Source organism: Cinclus cinclus, chromosome 17 (genome assembly GCF_963662255.1).
Source record: "Cinclus cinclus chromosome 17, bCinCin1.1, whole genome shotgun sequence".
NCBI lineage: Eukaryota > Metazoa > Chordata > Aves > Passeriformes > Cinclidae > Cinclus > Cinclus cinclus.
This window is the reverse complement of record NC_085062.1, coordinates 7,323,742-7,343,841: the sequence shown is the minus strand read 5'-3', so window position 1 is coordinate 7,343,841 and position 20,100 is coordinate 7,323,742. Positions and strand designations below refer to the sequence as shown.

At 41.3% G+C, this 20,100-nt stretch overlaps 1 protein-coding gene across 2 annotated transcripts in view; it reads right to left on the bottom strand.

Annotated features, from left to right (window-relative positions):
• Positions 1-20,100, bottom strand: part of ARVCF (ARVCF delta catenin family member) — a 146,247-nt gene that overhangs the window by 58,137 nt on the left and 68,010 nt on the right. For both annotated transcript variants that reach the window (XM_062504025.1, XM_062504024.1), the window contains exons 3-5: positions 15,564-16,171; positions 8,337-8,836; positions 190-373 (exon numbers count right to left, since the gene is read on the bottom strand). In XM_062504025.1, coding sequence (XP_062360009.1) covers positions 190-373; positions 8,337-8,836; positions 15,564-16,171 — 1,292 coding nt within the window. The remainder of the gene's footprint in view (positions 1-189; positions 374-8,336; positions 8,837-15,563; positions 16,172-20,100) is intronic.

Here is a 20,100-nt window from a genome sequence, read left to right as displayed (position 1 = left end):
CCAGCTTTTAGCGTGGACCGTCCTGCTCTCAAGGTGCTTTCAGAATTGCAAACACAGTATGAAACCACAAAAGGCTCATTTGCAAGCAATTTTAGAAGGAATACTTAGAATCCCAAATATCCAGCAGCTCAAATTCTAGACTAAAAGAACCCCAAGGAACGATGGGAGCAGAACTGTGCTGTGCCTTACCGCAGGCAGCCAGAGGTGTTCTTGAAGACCGTTGTCCACTCGGCATCGCGCGGCTTCGAGTCCTCGTTGGGCTCGCTCTCCCAGCCCGAGTGGGGGATGATCACCTCGTTGGTCAGTGTCTGCAGACCATGGTTGATGATCACCATCTTCAGGGGCTCGTAGGATGACAAATTCCACAGGGTGCCTGCAGGGGATTATTAGATAACCAGAGTGTAACAACTATGTTAAATCTGTAGGTTAAATAGAATCACAGGATTCACGGAGAAGTGCTTGAAGGGTTAAATCATAAAACTAAACAAGAGGGCAAAGTAACTTGAGATGCCAGACCAGAACCAGCTTAGGGAAAATCCCACAGCTTCTTCAACATGGCACGGAAGCACTTTTATCAAGACATGGATATTGTTGAACTCATCAAGCCCTACAGAGTATGTAAAAGTGATGCACTACTGGAGATTAATAGGATTCTTCTGCTGTATATAAATTGTGTATACACAATTTGCATTACACTTTCAAGTTGTGTTACACTTTCAAGTCTAACTATGCCTCAAAAAGTAAAAATTCATCCTATGAAGCAAAGTATATTGAGCAAGTCCTAGGAGAGATGAATTTCTGGAGGACCACTGATCTTACGCTTCTCTTCTGCACAAGATGATATTTCATTCAAGTCTCCTCTCTATTATTTACTTTCACATTTTCCTGTCACAAGCAATATCTGTGTTCAAATCTCCTGGTGCCACAAGCATATGATTCCTTGAAGAAGCTGGAAACCAGAATTCCATTGTCTTTTCATTTTTACCTCAATTATGAGCCAAAGCAGACAGAAGTCAAACACCAAAACAGATTAAGAGAACAACAGCTTTATAGCTGCAAAATACCCAGTGTTAGATAAGTGATACAGCCTCCCAGCAGACCTGTATCAGTGTCCTGACAGTTATTACTCATCAGAGTAGGACTAAAACAGAACACTCACTTCAGAGAGCATTTCTGCATAGACCCAGCCCGGTACCATCTGAGAACTGTCAGTAACAACACTTGGAGGGAGCCAGACACATGCTTTTGGTCTCCAACGAAAAGTGTGAGTTCTAGTGAAATTTCAGACAGCCCAAACAGAAAACCCAGATTCCCCAAAACACACAAGGAATCTTTCTAAAGGGATCGAATACTAACCTGAGGCTCCCTGTGTTACTGTGACTATGAATTTGCACAGATTATAGTGCAAACTGTAAATCTCCACCTCATTGTGTATGCACCTAAAAAACACAACAGAACAACAAAACTGCAACCTTTTGCTTCAGCCCCTTTCAATCTTCCCAGGTTTTAAACCCTACAATTTTCAAGCTTTAAAGGTAACTGAGAAAATGCTTTAGAGTTATTACCATGTGGCACAGCCTGACATGGGGACTTGCAGGAGCCTAGCAGTGACTGGATATAGAGTAACAATTAATAAAGAAACTGAGGCAGACAACAGAATGAACATCATAATGTTTTCTTGCAGTCTTTTTTCTTAAGTCATACAAAAGTAACAGCTTTTTAGTCTACTGTCCTTGCCACTCATAGACACTGTATGAGATTTTTATAGCCTTATTTTAGCTTTCAAACAAGACTGTGTAGGTAAAATATGAACATTATCTCTGCACCTACTACAATAAATCACTGTTTGTCATTGCAAAACAACATATGCTGAAAAAAAAAAAGCAGAACTAAGCAGAAGGGGCTAATTGGCCCCATTTTGTTATCAAAGAAAGCCTTTACATCTCATAACAAACTGGCTGAAAAATATACAACATACAAAAAACAAATGCAAGTCAATAGTTACAACAAGACTAAAAAATGGACATACAAACAACCCTGTTAATTTTAAGTATTTTACTAGACTGTTTTCAGTTACTGTAGAACAATTTCTTAAGCATGTCAGACTCACTCATATAAAAATACTAAGTACAATTAAATCCCTAAATGCATGGCTGGCTCAAGACTTGAAAATTCAAATTCTAGATCTGAACAGCCAGCATTAAACAAGATGGATGCATCCCTAGAAATTATACAGGACAATCATCTCTGGAGCAAAGCTAGATTCAAACTGAGACCAGTAGGTGCAGAGTTATCCTGGTTCTGGAGGTTCCCTCTCAGGGCCAGAAATGGAGCATAGAGTGGGTATTTGCAGTGGTCTTTCCACATCTTTCCATGATGTGGAAAAGATGGCATCAGCCAATGAACCCACTACAGGGTTCCTAAGGATCCTGTTCTTCTGAAACTGTAAAATATTTCATCTGGAAACACTGCTGAGATGGAGAAGAGCTAAACTTTAAAATCTGACAGCCCTTCAATCTGAAAAGCTCTTTCCTGCACACATATACTACTTGTGCACTCAAAATGAGAGTTTGCTTCTTCTTCTTCCCCTTTCCTGGAGCAGTGACAATCTGTTACCTCTGGAGTGGAACTACACTGGCAAATTTTACTGCTTAAGAAGAATAAGGCAGATAGAGAAGCAAAAAGTAAAAAATACCTACAAAACTTCCAAGAGCCCTAATATTACAGGATTGCATGGAAGTTTTCCAGTGCTCAAACTTTTTGCTTGTTTTAAGACTTAAAAGAGACTTCTGCCTAGACTTCAACACCTTCAACCACAGCATGTAAAATAAAATCATCACCTCCAAACTCTTCCTCTATATTTCTCATTCACCAGAGGCATTAGTCTCTTGAAATAACAAGTGTGGATTCAACAGAGTTCCAACTGCACTGCAGCACTAACCTGCCCATCTACCACCAGCTTTAAAATGCTGTAACCCCACCCTGACCAAGAGAACCACCTGCCCCTATGGAAGCAGCTCCTCTACTTACAGAGAATTTTTATGAAGGGGCTGGCTGCAACTTATGCAGCAAACTATTTAGGGCAAACACAATTTGATTGCAAATCTCAGACAAAGGGAACTGGAGTTACACAGAACACCTTTCTACCATCCTCTCTGATGAAAACTCCCCCAGCATTTTACAAGCTTTCAATTTCTCATCTGCCTCCCATCCCTCAAACATTTAATAAAAAACAAACTGAAGAAGAATAAAAGACAGCCTTACTTATTAAAAAAATCAGTGCAAACTCTTCAAATTATTCAAAAGGTCAAAACACTTATATTTATGATATTCTCCTTGATGGTTGCATAAGGAAATCCAAGATAATCCCTCTGTTGCAAACCCCATTCAGTAAAGGGAAAATGCAAAGCACTCAGAAGAAATGTAGCACAAGATAAAGAGAGGTGAGGGAGTGAGTCCTGTGGTTCCAAAGACAGAGAAAAACTTCAGATTGAACACTGACTTCACGGGGAAAATACTTCACAAGAAAGGATATAGAAAATGAACACACTGACAGTACTTTTTTATTTTTGAAATTATGAAACAAAGAGCTCTAAATCCCAGCATCCTTCCTGCTCTAGAGAAAACAAATTCTATGGAAATGTCACTGATAGCAGCAGCCACAGAAACTTAAAAGGGAACAAAGTCAGATCCAACTGTAGCATTTAGCAGTATGAGAAAAAAACAAAGGAAAATAAATTGCTGTGAATTTGACATCCCTCTTTACTATCATTCCCTGTTACTATTAACATAAGACACTAATGCTTCAACAAGCTGGAAACACTGTTTTTAAAACTATAAGGGATTCAATCAATAGCACTCAGGAGAAATCATGTCACTAACACAGCAGCGCAAGGTGCATGAAATTATCTAAATTTTCCATGCACTTTCACCAGAAGGCTTTGGCCTTTCTGACCACAGACTGCATGAGTTTCAGGACTAGAGAAAGATGAAGTACTGCTCTTCAGAAGATCACTACCAATCTGTATTTTATTCATAAATACTGTGAGTCATGGACTTACGTATTTCTAACTTCAACCATCAGCCCTGGTTTCTCAGCCCATTAAGGGAAAATAACTACAAGCTTTTATTTCAAAAAAATCCAACATCATAAAGAAACTAGAAGCTGTTTAATTCATTTTCTGTAGTCCATACCAGATAGTTTATCACTTGGAAAAATAAGCATTCTGCAAGATATTCCCTGAGGAATTCTTGTTGCACGTTGGTCCAGGGGGTGTTTGTTTGACAGACTTGTTTGTATCAAAGTCCTGAAGACTGGAGCTGTGCTCCTTTCAGTAGTGGTCAGGTTGAGAACCTCATCATGAGACAGTGTGTGTGACAGGACACACCATGGACAAGGACCTTCTTCTGTGAAGCCTTGGAATAGAAAATGGAAGGAGAAAACTCATCTGAGATCAGCAAGCTGAAGAGAACAGGGTACTTCAAAGAAGAGTCCAGGTCTGAGCAGATGACAGGACCTCAGCACACATCACTGCCCAGGAGCTGGGAGTTCTGAGCAGCTGATTTATCTGCAAGTTGCTATTCGAGCATTAGATCAAAACAGTTCATCTGCAGAGCATTCTGAAGGTCAATAATTTTTCAATTATAACCAATTTGGCAGCAGGAAAATCACATCCTGTACCACTTAAAATCAGTGCAATGTCATTAAATAACAAAATTATGCCAACGTTCTCACAAAGAACAAAATTATTCATTAAAGCTACCAACTTCTATTTGCTTTTCAAAGAATGTAATAGAATTTTGGTCCCGCATATCTGATGTAAACATTTCCTCCACAAAAACCTTATCACTCAAGATAAAACTTTTGTAGCTTTCCCAATCAGAACAGATTTAATTCCTTATCAGCTTAATCCTAATTTATCTTTTTTCCTCAAGAAGTGATCCTCTGAGAGTACAGCAGTACAGCTACAGGCCTAGCAAGAAATGAAGGAGGAATTTTATGGAGTATTTCTCAACACAGCTCCACTCAATTTGCTTAGGGACATTCTAACACTTGAATCAAGCTTTTCTCGGTGCAGTAGATAGGAAACATTTTACAACTCCACAGTTTAAAAAGAAAGAGAAGTGAGCTCTATGGTATATTTTGAATGTATCTTTGAGTTTAGAAGGCAGTTTTTGCACACTGCACAAATCTCTGACCTTGAGGGAGATTATGTTTAGTGCCATTTGCAGATATGTCCAGAACACCTGGTAAAATAGAGATGGCACTAACCCAAAGTAGTTTTTCATATTCTGCTAAAACCAGGGCTATCTGTAAGAAAAAAAAAAAAAATCTATAGACTGGCTTAATCTGGCAGCAGTGGTGTATCAGTACACTCCGCCTGCTTCCAAAATTCAATGTTGAAACAGCTGTCTAACTTGTGTTTTCCAAACGTGTGTCCTGGGAAGCGCTCAAGGGAACTCACTCCCAGCACAGCCAGACTCACTCGTTCAGCACTGATGCCACACACCTGATTTCTCCCTCATGCCTCATCCACCTCTTGGGTGTTTTTTACTCACTGGCGTGGCTCTTTCCACTCCATGAATGCAGTGACCAGCCCAGCTGGGGCTGCTGCATCACCAAGCACAGGAGAAGGCATGGAGCTGTACCCAAAGGCAAGGACTGACTCCCACATTAGAGGAGAACAGTGATCTCTCTTGCCAGGAAGCCCTGCTCCAAACAGGCTGTCCTGAAGTGTGCACCCAGGTACCTCTTGTCCTGCAAGCAGGCAGTGTTCCACAGCCAGAGAAACAAAACTTCAAGCCTGGAACTGCTCTAGGATTCAGACAACTGAATTATTTAAACTTCTTAAAATTACTTGGATCTATTTGGAAAGCAGGATTATTTTATCATTTGTCCTTAGCTAGGATGACCAGCTGGTGATTACTACTGAGCTTTTGAAAAGCAGCCAGTATTGAGTTAAAGAAAGATTAAACTGTAGAAAAATCAATGTGTCATACCAAGCTTGAATTTGGAGCCTGTTAAAAGAAATAAACACACAAACCCTGTATGCTGTTGTATTTTCCTCTATTATTTCTTCTTTTCCCTAATGCATTGCTGATGAAGTCCCCAGACATTTCACTCCAGACACACTGAAAAACTTTCATGGCAAAGTTAGGCTTTGGTTTATCACTAGGGAAAAGCACCCAGATAGGAAGTTGTGATTGCTACCAGGAGAACATTGGAATTGTGATCTGAATTTCTGAGGCTGCAGAACACAGTCCTTTTGTAGCAGCCCTGCCTGAATGCTCCCTTTGCACTCCAAGCTGGCTCTTATTTCCCTCTGCTGACTTTTGGAGCTCATTTTACGAATGGACAATTCCACATTATCAGCCAGAGCTTTGAACACGGACTGCAAATACAGCAGCAGCAGTCACAGAGGCATTGCTGGAATATTCTTCTTTTCTGTGCTGATGCTTGAATGTCTCACACCGGATCTGGTGATATCATTTTAGAAGGGGAATGAAATTATTGCAGGTTAGGTGGAGATTAAATGCACATCATCTGTTACTGGACATCTGTTTAGGTTAATGCCCTTAGTATTCCTGGTGTTTTTCAGTAAGGGGAAATAAAGAGCTCTAAATAACAAAGGCTAAGGTGGAATAAAAACACTACATTTAATTGGCCAAACTACTGCCAAAATAAAATGCATTTGAACTCTAAAGCTAATTAATCAACAGGAAATCAAAGCAATAGCCATTTCCAGTGAAAAGGGAAAATATCCAGTTTGCTCTTGCCATCTCAGAAGTGACTGATTACCACGTAGCACTATAATGATATTCCTTCAGAGTAAATTATAGACTGGTTTCTCATTTCTTGAATCTAAGGAAATAAATTTATTGCTTCTCAGCACTCCAGAAATGAGTTTTGATTAAACTAGATCAGTAGATAAACAGATCGCTTTTATTAAAAAAAATAAAAAAATGTCTGCCATCATATTAAATAACTGCAACAAATGGAATATGAATACCACCTGCAGAGTTTCCATGTTGAGGCAGAGCACAGACAGCTCTCAAAGCACAACCAGCACGTGCTACTCTGAGACTCTCTGACAAAACAGACAGCTCTCCTTTGCCAGCTTGCTGGAAAAATATCCTGCTAGTTTCAACACTGTATATTTAGACCTAGTTTGCTAAATAGCCTGTAATGGCTGTGGAAGAACAGATGGAACACCCAAGGCCACTGTTCATCTCAGAGAATTATGATTACCAGTGAAGACTTAAAGAGAGCTACTGTAATTTTTGAGGAAATTACAGAATTATGATGTTTACCTCTAATGGCTTAATCAGTGTTTACAATAGGGTCTACCTGCACAAGCCAACATTGATAAGGCAGCTAAACAGTTTCAGCCCTGGACCCATTTTCATCCTCACAAAGCTTTCTGAAAAATTCTGTTCTGGCACAGAAATTCATTGGAACTGCTCTGGTCTCCATCCAGACATCCCCTGCGGCTTCTGAGAAGAGAAAGGGAAATCCATTTCACTCCTCATGATTTATGGGAGACTGAAGAACAATATCTTTCTCCTTACTTTAAGAGCTGACATACTTTTTCACCCTTTCCCACTTAATGGCTGAACTTTGAAACTTGGCATATACTTTATTGCTCTTTTTGGATGATGCCCAAGACTAAGTTCAAATAAAAACAGGTTAAATAATGGAGCTGTAGGTATTAGAAAACTCTCTGCAAAGTGTGCATGAACTCAGTAACCTAGAATGTAATTCTCCCTTTTCCAACCTTTGCAACAGACCCTATTGCTCCCTAAAATCCCAGGTTTCCAGCCCAGAAGCACTGCAACTTTATATACAGCCTCAGAGTCCTCAGCACTAGGCTGGAAGTGCTCATGATGAGACTGACTGCTCTCTCAATATGAGGGAGTGGGGACATGGCAGCAGGATTGTTTTATAAGAGGTTAACAAGCAAAGATCTAGGCCAGCGTATCTTACCTCATGATTACAACACGCTGAGGGCACAAATTACCTGTCAGTGGAGCTGCTGTAACTCATTTAAGCTTCAGTAACCCAAGCACATGCAACTGCATGCGACACCCAAGGAGCAGCACCCATCCCTGGGCAGCCAGGGAACCCCAAGTGCACCACAGGCACACAGAGATGATCTCAGTCCCCTCCCGACAGGCACGTGTCAGGCTCTCATCCCACAAACAAGGTGCAGCTACAGAACAGCTGCAGACAGTGATGTGAACTCTCCTTCAATGCTCTAATCTCCACAAATTCTTGTACCTGTCTCTGAAAGAACTGTTCTAAAGACTAATCCATTGGTGAAATCACAGACACTGACCTGTAATTAGCTCTCTGACTTCCATGTCGTTTGTTTTCCTCAGCAGCCTGATCAACGCGGGGATCCCATCACAGTTCTTTATCGCCACTTTGTTCTCATTATCCTTCCCATAGGAGATGTTTCTGAGAGCCCCGCAGGCCTTGCGATGGACCTCAGGCTTTGGATGATCCAGCAGGCCCACCAGGATAGGGATGCCCTTGAGGTGCCGGACGTCCTTTTTGATTTTGTCGTTCTCGTAGCACAGGTGCTGCAGATAGGCGGCGGCGTTGGACTTGACGGGGTCGATGGGGTGGCTGAGCATGGCGATGACCTCGGGCAGGTCGGGGTCCCTCCAGCGCGGGTCCTTGCGGATGCTGTCGATGGACGGCGAGCGCTTGCCCAGCCGGTCGATGCTGGCCATGCTGCCCCGCTCGGGCTGGGCCAGCGGCGCCGCGTAGCCGCCGTGCAGGTATGGGATCCTCTCTTCAACCATCTCCGTCTCGATGGGGTCATCGTAGCCCCTGTGAGAAGGAACGGTCCCAACACAAAGAAAGGGGGGAAAAAGAAGAAAAAAAGAGGTACGTTTAAACACTTAGTAACTCCGAGTCAATATGGAGATTTCAGCCACGAGCAAACATTTTAATATCGCAAACATCCACCGTGGCAGCGTATTTCCAGTTTCCAATAGTTTATTTGTAGTACTTGAAAATTAGCCATAGTCGAGTTCTCAGCAGTGATGGAACTCCAGCACAGTGTTTGTTTGCCTAGCAGTGAAATGATGACAGGAACTGCAAGCCATCAAACAGATTGCTTTCATTTTGGTCACTTAGCAAAGCAATTACAACAGAGCTGGATTACATTTAGTCGGAAACACTGATCTTCATTAATGCTGCTACTTCTGCAACAAACCAAAACTCTAATTAAAGGCATTCAAGGCCTGGGCAGAGACCCACAGACGTATTTCAGCAAGTCTGACAAGTCCCACTACATTTCCAACTTGATGCTCACACAAGTGTACTCTAAACACTGCTCTTCATTGATACTGCCATAAACCACCCTCTTATATATGGATTGTTTCAAACCAACAGCAGCCTTTTGCTTTGCAGTTTTTTCCTGGAGAGGTTTGCTACTTTTCAGTATTGCAGTTAGCCCAGTCAAGCAAGTGGTTTTAATTGCTACAAAATGTTTCTTAAAATCTTTCATCTGAAGCACTGAGTGATGTTATTGAACCATTTCTGATGTCATGGTGAAGCATAGACTATTAGAAGTCAGGAAGAAAATGGAGCTTGCTGTCATCCCAAAGGGACTGATAATTAAACTGGGCTCTGGGGAGAAGAGCAACCGGAGGTGGAGACCGAACTTAGTCTTGTAAAACTAAAGCTTTTAATGTTAAAAGTGCCTCTCCTGACTTTACGTTGCTTTTAATTGCTGTTCTAAACCATAAACTGAATGAAAGGATAAAAGTGGGCATGTATCCAAAACTCAGAATGAATCTGAAGAAATCCTTTTATTGATGCAGTTATTTGTATATGTATAATTCAGCAGTTGCTCTACACAGTAATTTACACTAGCTGGGCAGTCATGTTTTCTGTTACAGAACAAAGCTGTTTCCATCACTCCAAGCAGAAAGCAACAACATTGAAACAATTTACTTCTGTGAATGCACATAGGACAGAAAGAATAACAAAACCCTTTAGCTACTCCTCAAAATTCTGTTTTTACAAATGCAAATTTGTGATAACCAGCATTAAAACAACAACAAAGTCTCATTTCTCAAACTCATCCTCATGTTAAGTTCTTTTTCACTTCATAAAAGTGGCAGAAGATTAATTTTAATAATTGCACACCTGTTCCTTGCTTGACTTGGTAACTCGCAATTCAGAACGCCTCAGTCCTGTGAGCTGCCCACAAGATAACTGTGCACCACCTCAATTACACCTGCACAATTAAGTTTCTCTCTCCTCCTCATCTGTGCAAGTACACAAAGATAATTACTGTTTTGGGATGCAGTTTGTTTGCTGATTTCCACAAAGCCTTCCAAAGAGAACCATACAGACGAGCTTGTCTTCCTCATGTTGTATCCTCTTCCCTTTGCCACACAAAGCTCCTTGGTTTCGTTACATTTGTCAAAAGAAAACTTCAGAGTTGGGACTTTAAATTTTAACACTGCTGTGACAAAAGAGTACCACTTAAGTCAGTACCAACAACACTAATTTTCTTTTTAATCGTCAATCACTACTTATCAAATACGAGTGATACTACCTGAAGTCAAGAATTAATCATTAAAAAAAGAATAAATAAAATCATAACCCTGCTTTAAAACAAGACAGCATTTCTCAAGTATCGGTAGAGAAGAGGATGAAAACAAAAACCTGCAATTGCTGGAATAAGCAAACACAGGCCAGATCCAACATTCCTGTGAAGATGAAACAGTGTCAAGAGTCACTGCTAATGCACCAGTGACATAACTCAATGACTGTACCTGGCAGCAAACACCTGCACACTCGACCCTTGAGGACCCCAAATCATTATGTACAAACTCAAGAGATCTATATGAAGCTAAGAGCTGTACAAGAAAGCTCAGCCAAGGCAAGTATCAAAGTATCACACCAGCTCAGATTCACATTATTAAATACAGTGCTCAAGGCTAGAGAAGGTTAAAAAAAAACAAGGGAAGCAGTTTACCAAAACAGGTCATCTGCAAAGGAGCAGCACAACTGCTCAGGCAGAGCAAGGCAGAAGTGCCACAAGCCTCATCGCCTCTCCTTTAACACAGGGCTGAAAGACCAGACTGGCAGAGTGAGAAAGTCAAAAGCCACTGTCTATCAGGGCATTAAACACACCCTGGTCACCAACATATTTACACACTGGGTGAGCAAAGAAATCCTCTTTCTGAGCCAGACTGGTGTGGGCCCAAATATGATTTTTCACTCCACACCATTGGAGCAGCTAAGTTGGGAAGGAAAAGCCACTTGATACAGAACAGGACTAACAAGAGCTTCAGCAGATACTGCTCTCAGGAGAGCAAGAGTTCTTTACTCTCAGCACTGAAGAGCTCTGGTGCTATGCCAGAGTTGCTGACTGCAAGCACCTTGCCTTCTGTCTGCCTGTAGCAGTTTTTAGGATGCCATGGGTCTCACTAAACACTGGCTGTCTCAGGGAATTGATCAAAACACATTCTATCCTAGTTAAAAACTGGGAGAGAGCTTGTGGATTTATCATCTTCCTTATGGCTTCAACATAGGCACATTTCAGTAAACAGGTGAAGGACTTAAATATTTAATCCTCTACAACTTCTACAAGTGTTACATTCACTGAAGTTTGCAGCTGGTGTCTGCTTTGGATAAAAGACCAGAAATGTTTGGGATCTGAGTAGGAAGCTTCATGCCAAACACTGAAGAGGAGATGTAAAGACTTTGCAGAATGAAATTGTACTTTTGCTAGGCTCTGTTCCCTGATAGGATACACAAGGGGATTCAAAACTGGAATGAATCCTCTGCTGAGACAAGCCTGAGTTATGTGCCATATGGTTAAAACACCAAAATCCCCTTAACTGGAAACACCCAAGAACTACCAATGGATGATCTGACTCAGGCTGCCTCCTGCCACACCAAACTCAGCCATTCACCACCTTCTGCTATCAGAATATTATGAAACTGAATTCCCACTAAGGAAGACACTCAGAAAAAACCCAAATATTTTTCAAACTGACCGCACTGCTTGCCTCACCCTGTTCTGCCCAGGCATGTCCATGAACTCCTGCCCCAAACTAAACAACATCCCAATGTTGTCCATATATATTTGGAAAGAATAAATCTAGGCCATATGTGCTGACTGAAAGGTTATCTACAATTACAAGCCTTTATATTCTGAACTGAAAAAAAGCACCAGAAGAACAATGACACTGACATGTATAGTGTTATCAGTACTCTCACTGTCTACACACAACAGAAGCAAGAATGACCCACTGGTAAAGGTATTTAATCTAAAATCTGGCTCATTTCCTGGTAATAATATTTTGGATTGTGAAATGACCACCAAATACCGTCTCAGTGTCTTAAATCAGGCTTCTAGCATAGACAATTTATCAGTAGGAAACTGTTTTGTTGTTGATTTAGTCAACATTAAAAATTTACACCCTGTCTAGTCTGGAATAGTAACACTGGCAATAACTACTCCAGAAATCCTACAGAAAAAAAGAGGTCCCATGAATGCTCATACAAGTGCAGAAATCACCACCGAGGCAAGAAAAAGCTGAATGGAAGTTATTTAAATAAGTAGGATGAATTATGACTTCCCATTTTTTTTCTCAGCTTGTCTGCGTTAATTTCAATTTAATGATTAAGAAATAGTCAAATAGCAGTAGGGATGTTTTTTGTGAATACAAGTAATCAGTACTTCTTCACACTTCTCTTTGAAAAAGGACTGTATATAAAACATCCAGCACACAGTATAATTAGATGTTTTTAAAAACTACAATAAAACACCTAGTATAATAAAGGCAACCTATCAAGTGAAGGAAAAAAGGCACAAACTCAAGACGTGTAAATGCTTTCACAAGTAAACTTGAATAACATTAAATCAACATTAGACACCCCAAATACTTTTCTCTAACCTCAATTTATTATGCAACCTGACTTACAGCAAACCAAAGCACAAGCTGAGGGGAAGAACAAGAAGTGCCAGGTACTCTTGCAGAAAGTGACGTATCTTACATGAGGAGAGATTCAGTGTGAAGGAAAACAAGAAAGCCCAGCCACAAGCAATGATGAGCCAACAGAGGGAATATCTGCCTTTGTGCATTTAATATTTGTGAGGAGGCACATTTTTCCTCCATTTAAAATGAAATATAAGTAGCTTCAAATGAGGCTGGTGATGACAGAAGAAAAGCACAAATAGGTGTTTATCTCTGTGATCAAATGGAGCAGGCAAGAGCTGGAAAGAACAATCTGTACTTGTAATTCCCTTACCTAGGACCCCCTCCAAACATGGCTGGGCTGGCTCCTCGTCACAGGAGTCAGACTCACTAGCACAGATTTTGAGGAGAAACCTGCACTCGAGCCTTCTCAGAACAGGAACTGACAGTCAGAACTCTTATTTTACCTTTAAACGACTTACTAGCTAATGAAGTAGCACTGACTGGGAAGAACATGACAGAACAGCTCGCTGAGTCATCACTGGAGGAATTCTGCTCAGAACACAAGATGCCCAAGCTGGAAGTTGGTGCAACACAGAACAGTGTCCAACAGAGTTGTTGTTAAACCTGCCCCACACATACTAACTGTTTAAAATCAAACTGACATCAATTAATCACATTCATTCAATCATTTGCACAGAAATAATTTAAAAAAAACTAGAGAGGAATAATAAATTAGCAATTACCTCATCTACTACAAAGCACTACTTGTAGTCTTTAGTTTCTTGCAGATCAGTAGCATATCTGAAATGCAGTTTTATTGAATTGTTCAAGTATTTCTTTGAAATGTTAAAAAGTAACTGCTTATGAAGACGCCCTCATACAATCTTATGTTCTCAACAGCTAAAGTTTGCTGCCACAGTCAGGCTAATTAGTTGTCAAAGCCTCTTGATCACATTAAATATGGAAAAAAAACTCACAACAAAAGAAATGTAGAAGAAAAATTATGAATTGGTCCTATCCAAACTGCAAGGAACAATAAATCAAAGGGATGTTTAATAAAAACACCAAATTTTAAAATGCAAATGGGTAGGTTCTAAGAATGCATTTAATTATTCATTTTTGCATGCAGTTTGAAAAATGTTAATAAAAAATTAAAAGCATTGATGCCTGACTTCTTTCAGCAAGAACTGTACACTTGCTTAGTTCAGGGAAGCACTAATCCAAGTCTGATAGATTGATCTAGATTCTGGCAACCACTGAGTGCAGGTATTTTCTTCAGCCCCACATAACAGGGATGTGATTTCACTGCTGGGTAAACCTACAAAAATCAAAGATGTCACAATGGACTTGAAAGGTGTTCTGGGAGATATGCCTTGATAACTTTTCCCTGGGTTTTTGTCTTTTTATTTTTTTTTTTTTTTTTTTATTCTCACAAGTACTGATGACAATTTGGAAGTATTTTATTCTGTTTAGCTTTGGAATGAACTTCCAAAACAGGGAACAACAACAGAGCCACGAAACCATGAATGACATAACATCTCCAAGTAGGAGGACCCTGGGAGAACAAAAAGGCCAACACAAATCCCACTGACAACTGCTGATGATGCAGCAAAGCCTGAGGTCAGAAATGTTAAGTCTAAATACTGTCTACAACACAGAGGCAGGTGGATCCAGACTCTTGACAGCTCTGGTGACTATTCTAAATTAAAAGGAAAATAAATGAGAACTAAATCCATATCAAAACATGAATAATGAGGATATGACTTCAAGCAGGCACATGTAAAATCTGTATACCCCTTCAAAAACAAAGTACTACAAGTTTTTCAGGTCTGTACAAAATTACTTTCAGCTGAGTAAAAGGACTCTTCTCCCAAGCCTGTGGATCGCTGTATTTTTCTCAAATGCAAGAGCAGATAGCTGTGAACACAGCGTAAACACCTAATACCAGAAAACAACCCTTAGAAACTAGGCTAAACCAGAAGTAACTTGTAACTGGTCACTTTAAATGCAGCAAAGATTCTGTTTTCTCCCCTTTTATGGGCACAGGACAAAGTAATGGTCTAGTCCTTCAGATCTGTGAGGTTCAGCACAACCTGGTCAGACAGATGAGGGTGTGTGGTTAGCACAGGATCTGGGCTGAGGCTGTCACACCTCACAAGACAGCTTGGCACCTCTTCACCACCAGGGACCAGCTCATCTGCAACCCCAACCAGCTGCTCAAAGGTTTTGCTTGGCAGATATGCACACAACCAGACCTGTCAGGAGTCTCACAGATCACAAATCCCTCTTTTCACCCTGATAATGTGGGATGGCTCTGGGACAACACAACGGATTCACAACTCATTCTTAGGAAGAGGAGAAAAACGTAACTTAGCCTTCTTGTACAAGGTCACCTTTCTTTCCAAATTCAACCTGAACTAAGCAGCCCAGAATCACTGAAAGGGTCCCTGGGCCCCTTCTCTTCCATACTTCATGTGTGTTTTGCAGTCATTTACGGGCTGTTTTTCTGCCAAGTAACTCCAGAACACACCGGATGACGGAGTTCAAATGCGCATGATCAAATAAGCAAAAGCAGCAGAACAGCACTGCGAAAAACAAACGGGTTTTACCTTCCTTTGTGAGGTCTTCCTCTCTCTGGCACACCTGCAGATGTCCTCCTGTTCACGGTGGAGTAGTCAGGATCCAGTTCATAGCCTTCATCATCTACTCCAAGGCTGCGGTTGTCATCTTCCAGCCCATAGGGCTCCGGCTGGAAGCGCTCGGGCTGAGAGCGGTTCAAGTCAATGCTGCTGCCCACTGGCACCTGAGGCTGAGCAACAGGGCCATAGTTCTCCCTCCTGCTGGGCAGGGTGAAGCTGCCATCATCGGGTCGGTAGGTGCCCCCCGGCACGTAGGCGTAGCGGGGCCGGTAGTTGACGCCCCGGGACAAGCTGCCGTAGTTGTCCGAGAGGTCTCCGTAGCCGTCGTGGCCAATGTAGGGGCGGTACTGGCCCTCGTGGCTCTCGGGGTACGAGTCGTTGTAGCTGTTGTAGGATCGGGTCAGGGTGGACGAGGCCTGGGGGGTGATGAAGCGCTCCCCGTTCTTCAGGTACCTCCTGTCGATGGAGTCTGTGTAGCTGCCCATGGGTGAGGAGCTGTCCATGGCGGGCAGCCCGTCCGGCCCCAGCGGCACCTGCCGCACTGTCCTCGTGGTGACTGTCTTCACCATCTTGGTAACCTGGCAGGAAGCAGAGTAAATGTGTTAATGCTCTCCTTGCTGCATAATGTGATGAGACACACGGGGAGGTGGAAGAGTAAAATGGAGAGAGCACCACAAAGCAAACGACTGTGCTGTGCCTGTAACACCGGTGTAGCAATCAGCTCACCTATTGGCTTTCGGAATGAACAGCGGAAAAATACTTTGAAAAAAGCACTCTGGGCTCTTACTACCAAATCAGAACCACTGCAGCCATGTGACAGCACACGGAAGCAGCACAAAGTCATTATACCAGTTCCAATTCCCCCAAAATGCTTTCAGGAGACGTCTGTCCTACACGAGACTCTACTATGTTGTGGAGTCACAGACTGTCTGCCCACAGCTATAGCATAAATACCACATCACATTCTCTAGTTTAACAAAAATAGAGTTATGTGCTTCTGCCTGATCTGGATCAAGTTTGCACCTCTGGGTAATTTGATGGAGCTCAAATTTGGCAGTAGTATTTAGGAAATCATCGTCTCGGACAGAGAAGCTTTGGGCTTCAGTACTCTGGACAACATACCTGCTTTCTCTTTCAAGATATTCTTATATCCACCAACCACCACCCAAGCCCAGTAGGCAGTTGTTTTCATTACCTTGGTGACTAAAAAAACATGCAATAATGAACACTAACTCCACACTGTTTTTGCAATTGCAGCTACCTAAACATCCTAGACAAGCTTGATTAAAACACTGAAATCTGTATACAAATACATCTTTACTTCCATAAATCACAGTTCATTTCAAAACAGAATTTGCAAAAACTGAAAATCATAAATGTCCAGAGGGCTCTCATATTCAGGGTTTCTTGCTGAAGGGTAAGAACAAAGAGACCTTAAAATAAGCAAGAACCATCTGCCTTTGTGGCAAAGATCTGGTAATGTGTGCAAGACGGTGCTGGACAAAAGCCACTGTATTTACAAACTAGAAAAGGGCTTTCTGTTTGGGTTGATATCTGGGCTCCATCAACTTCTATACTGTCTTCCAGAGTGACCAGCAAAAGTTCTTTTGGGAAGAATAAAAAGTCCAGCAGATGCCACTCTATCCTTGGTAGCCCTAACCCCAGTAAAATTGCTTTAACCTATATAAAGTTACCCTAACCCTATTAAGTGCTGGCTTTCCAGCCCAACCAAGCAGTATCCACAAAGATGAGAGGGAGAATCAACTCACCTCACAGCATTACACACACCAGGGGAAGAACATAAAATTGTAAAAGGTATTTGGGGTTTCTAAGCTACTACAGACATAAATAAGCACCAGCAAATGACACACTTCTTCATGTAAGGCTCAGAATGAAATGTTACATTCAAGGGAGATGTTAACCACAACATGCATCCCTGGACTGCTCAGTGGTCTGAAGTCCAAATAAATATTTTGACCTATAGTTTCCGATTTAAACATTTACATTGGCAACAGATTAGCCAAGCTGCTCCAAAGCAAAATAATTAGAGTAAATCTCTTGAAGTGGCTCCAGACATTGCCCTCTAGCCAGATGTTTCCACACAGAAACCCCAAACAGAAAAAAGATTCACCCAAACAGCATTTCCTTTCCTAGACACATCTGTGAGCAAATGATACTTCAACATAATGAAGTAATGAAATCCTACAAGACTGAAAGCAGCTCAAATGCCTCTCCATCAGCAGTGTAATTAACAGCAATATGATACTGAATACAGCACAGCCAGGTACCAACATGGCCTCTGTATCTAACTTGAGTCAGAGCTGAAATAATTTCTCTTCAATACAAAGGAATTTCCTCAGCCAGTAAACATCAGGAAAGATGCTACCCCTTCCATGCCTCTGAAACATTTATCCCTTTTTAAAAGCACACATTTTAATAACTGGAAGAAAGTAAACTAGAAACTCAACATTTATTTCATGACATACAATCCAACAGGGGTTTTTGTTTGTTACCTGCACACAATACTTCTCCTTTCTGCTCAGTTGTCAGCATGACCACTGTCACAGCTTTTATAAACTCAGCAGTGAGAGGAGAAAAAAGCTGGTGGAGTTTACAGTAGCTCTTTGTGATGTGGATACACACAAAGCGACACAACTTAATGTTCTCCTACTGAAGTAGGAAACAATACGTTTATTCAAAGTACCATATTCATAAGCAATCTTCTAAGAGCAGAAAAGGCGACGTTTCTCAGGCCTGAAATATGTGAGTTTTGCAAAGCCATGGCAAAACTGGATGCAAAGTGCTGGGCCTTTGTGTTCTTGAATTTGGGAACCAGTAATGGGAATAACAGGAATTAAGTAGGACACCAGCAATTTGATGAATCAAAAATGGATACTTATGCTCAGAAAGAAACAAGGAAGGAGCTTTTTAAATGCCAAGAAGTGCTCTTGCATAACCTCACAAAGCTCCTTCTTTCAGCACTATACAAGAAATCTAAGCCCAAGCACTGCTTTTCAGACGTGAGTGCTGTGCTTGCACAGCCTATCACGTGTCATATTTCCTAAAGCTGGTAAGGTCAGACAATAGGAAGCACCCAGTACAGCTCATCTGGCTGCAGCAACAGCAAGAAAGGAGGAATGAACTTTGACCTGCAGGATCAGGTCCATTTTCATCAAAGACTTGCTCTGCGTTACTGGAGCAAACAGGATAAGGTAAAGACAGAAACGTTATAGCCAGGACAACTGTCTCCAACAGCTGCTACATGTACACAAAAACCACAAAGCACAATTTCAGACTGATGAACATCTCCTAGACAATGTCTGACCTACCAGATACCCTTAGTGAGTTTTTCACCATGCTCTGGCACTCTGCAGAGTATTTACAGAGATTTGGGGTTTTAGTTTAAATTACCAACACAGAATTCAGTGGATTAAATTGCAGTTTATTCCTAATTTGCCTTCTTTTTCTATCTTTTAGACTAGCATAGGCAGGCTCTCAATGGCTGTGGCTCATCAAAAGCCACACTCAGTGTCAGGCAGCACAGCACATGTAAGAACAAGTTTACAGTGTTAGCACAGCTTCACCTCTTGCTATTCTCTGAATGCTGCACCCAGCAGCATTGTACCAGGACCATCAAAACCCCCTTGTCAGACACATGAAAAGGAACATTTCACTCAAGCATTAAAGTATGCATTCCTCGTAGTGTAACAGCATTCAGTAAAGCTAAAGGTGTTATACTGGGGCTACCAAACAGTTGTATTTTGAGAGAGGGAGTATTTGCACTCATGCCTCATTTGTTAGGCACAGGCATTGAGATAGAAGATTTACCATGTGATAAACAGATTTTGCTGCTGACAGGACAATAAAAGGAAGCTTTTTGGCAGCAATTAGCCAGCACACAGATGAAGGTCCATTTAATGAAAGGTTTCCAAGAAAAAGAAGAAACCCAACCAGCAAACCAAACACGTTCATTTCAGGAAATCCTGCTCAAGGGAATGTTTCATTTATATTTCTAAAAAGAACACTGGCAATCTTTAGCAGCTGACAGCACAGTAATCTTCTCTCCCAACATTTCTGTGGTTTCCTTAATACTGATGCATTAGCCAGAAAGAATGAAGCTATTTCAAATGGGAGTCCCAACAGACTGCCTTATCTGAGACACACCTGATCCTTCAGATGCACCCAATCCTAAAAAAACATTTATTAGCATCAATTCCTCTATTTAGATGTGCTCTAATAAAAAAAAGCCTAGAGTTACAAGTTACTTTGAGTATAATTTGACTTCCTCTGTTTGCTTTCCATCCCTAAAGGAAACCTGTGTAAAAAGGCTTTTTCAGCCCAATGACAAATCAAAGATGCTAAATTGTTTAAATGCTCCAATCTCGAAGTACCAGAGGAAAGCTTCTGAGTATTTCCCTGTGAAGAGGCCGAGTATGCTCACAATGTATTTGTGACTCTTTATTTCCTCTACAGATACCAAGATTTTAGCTATAATATAAAAATATCT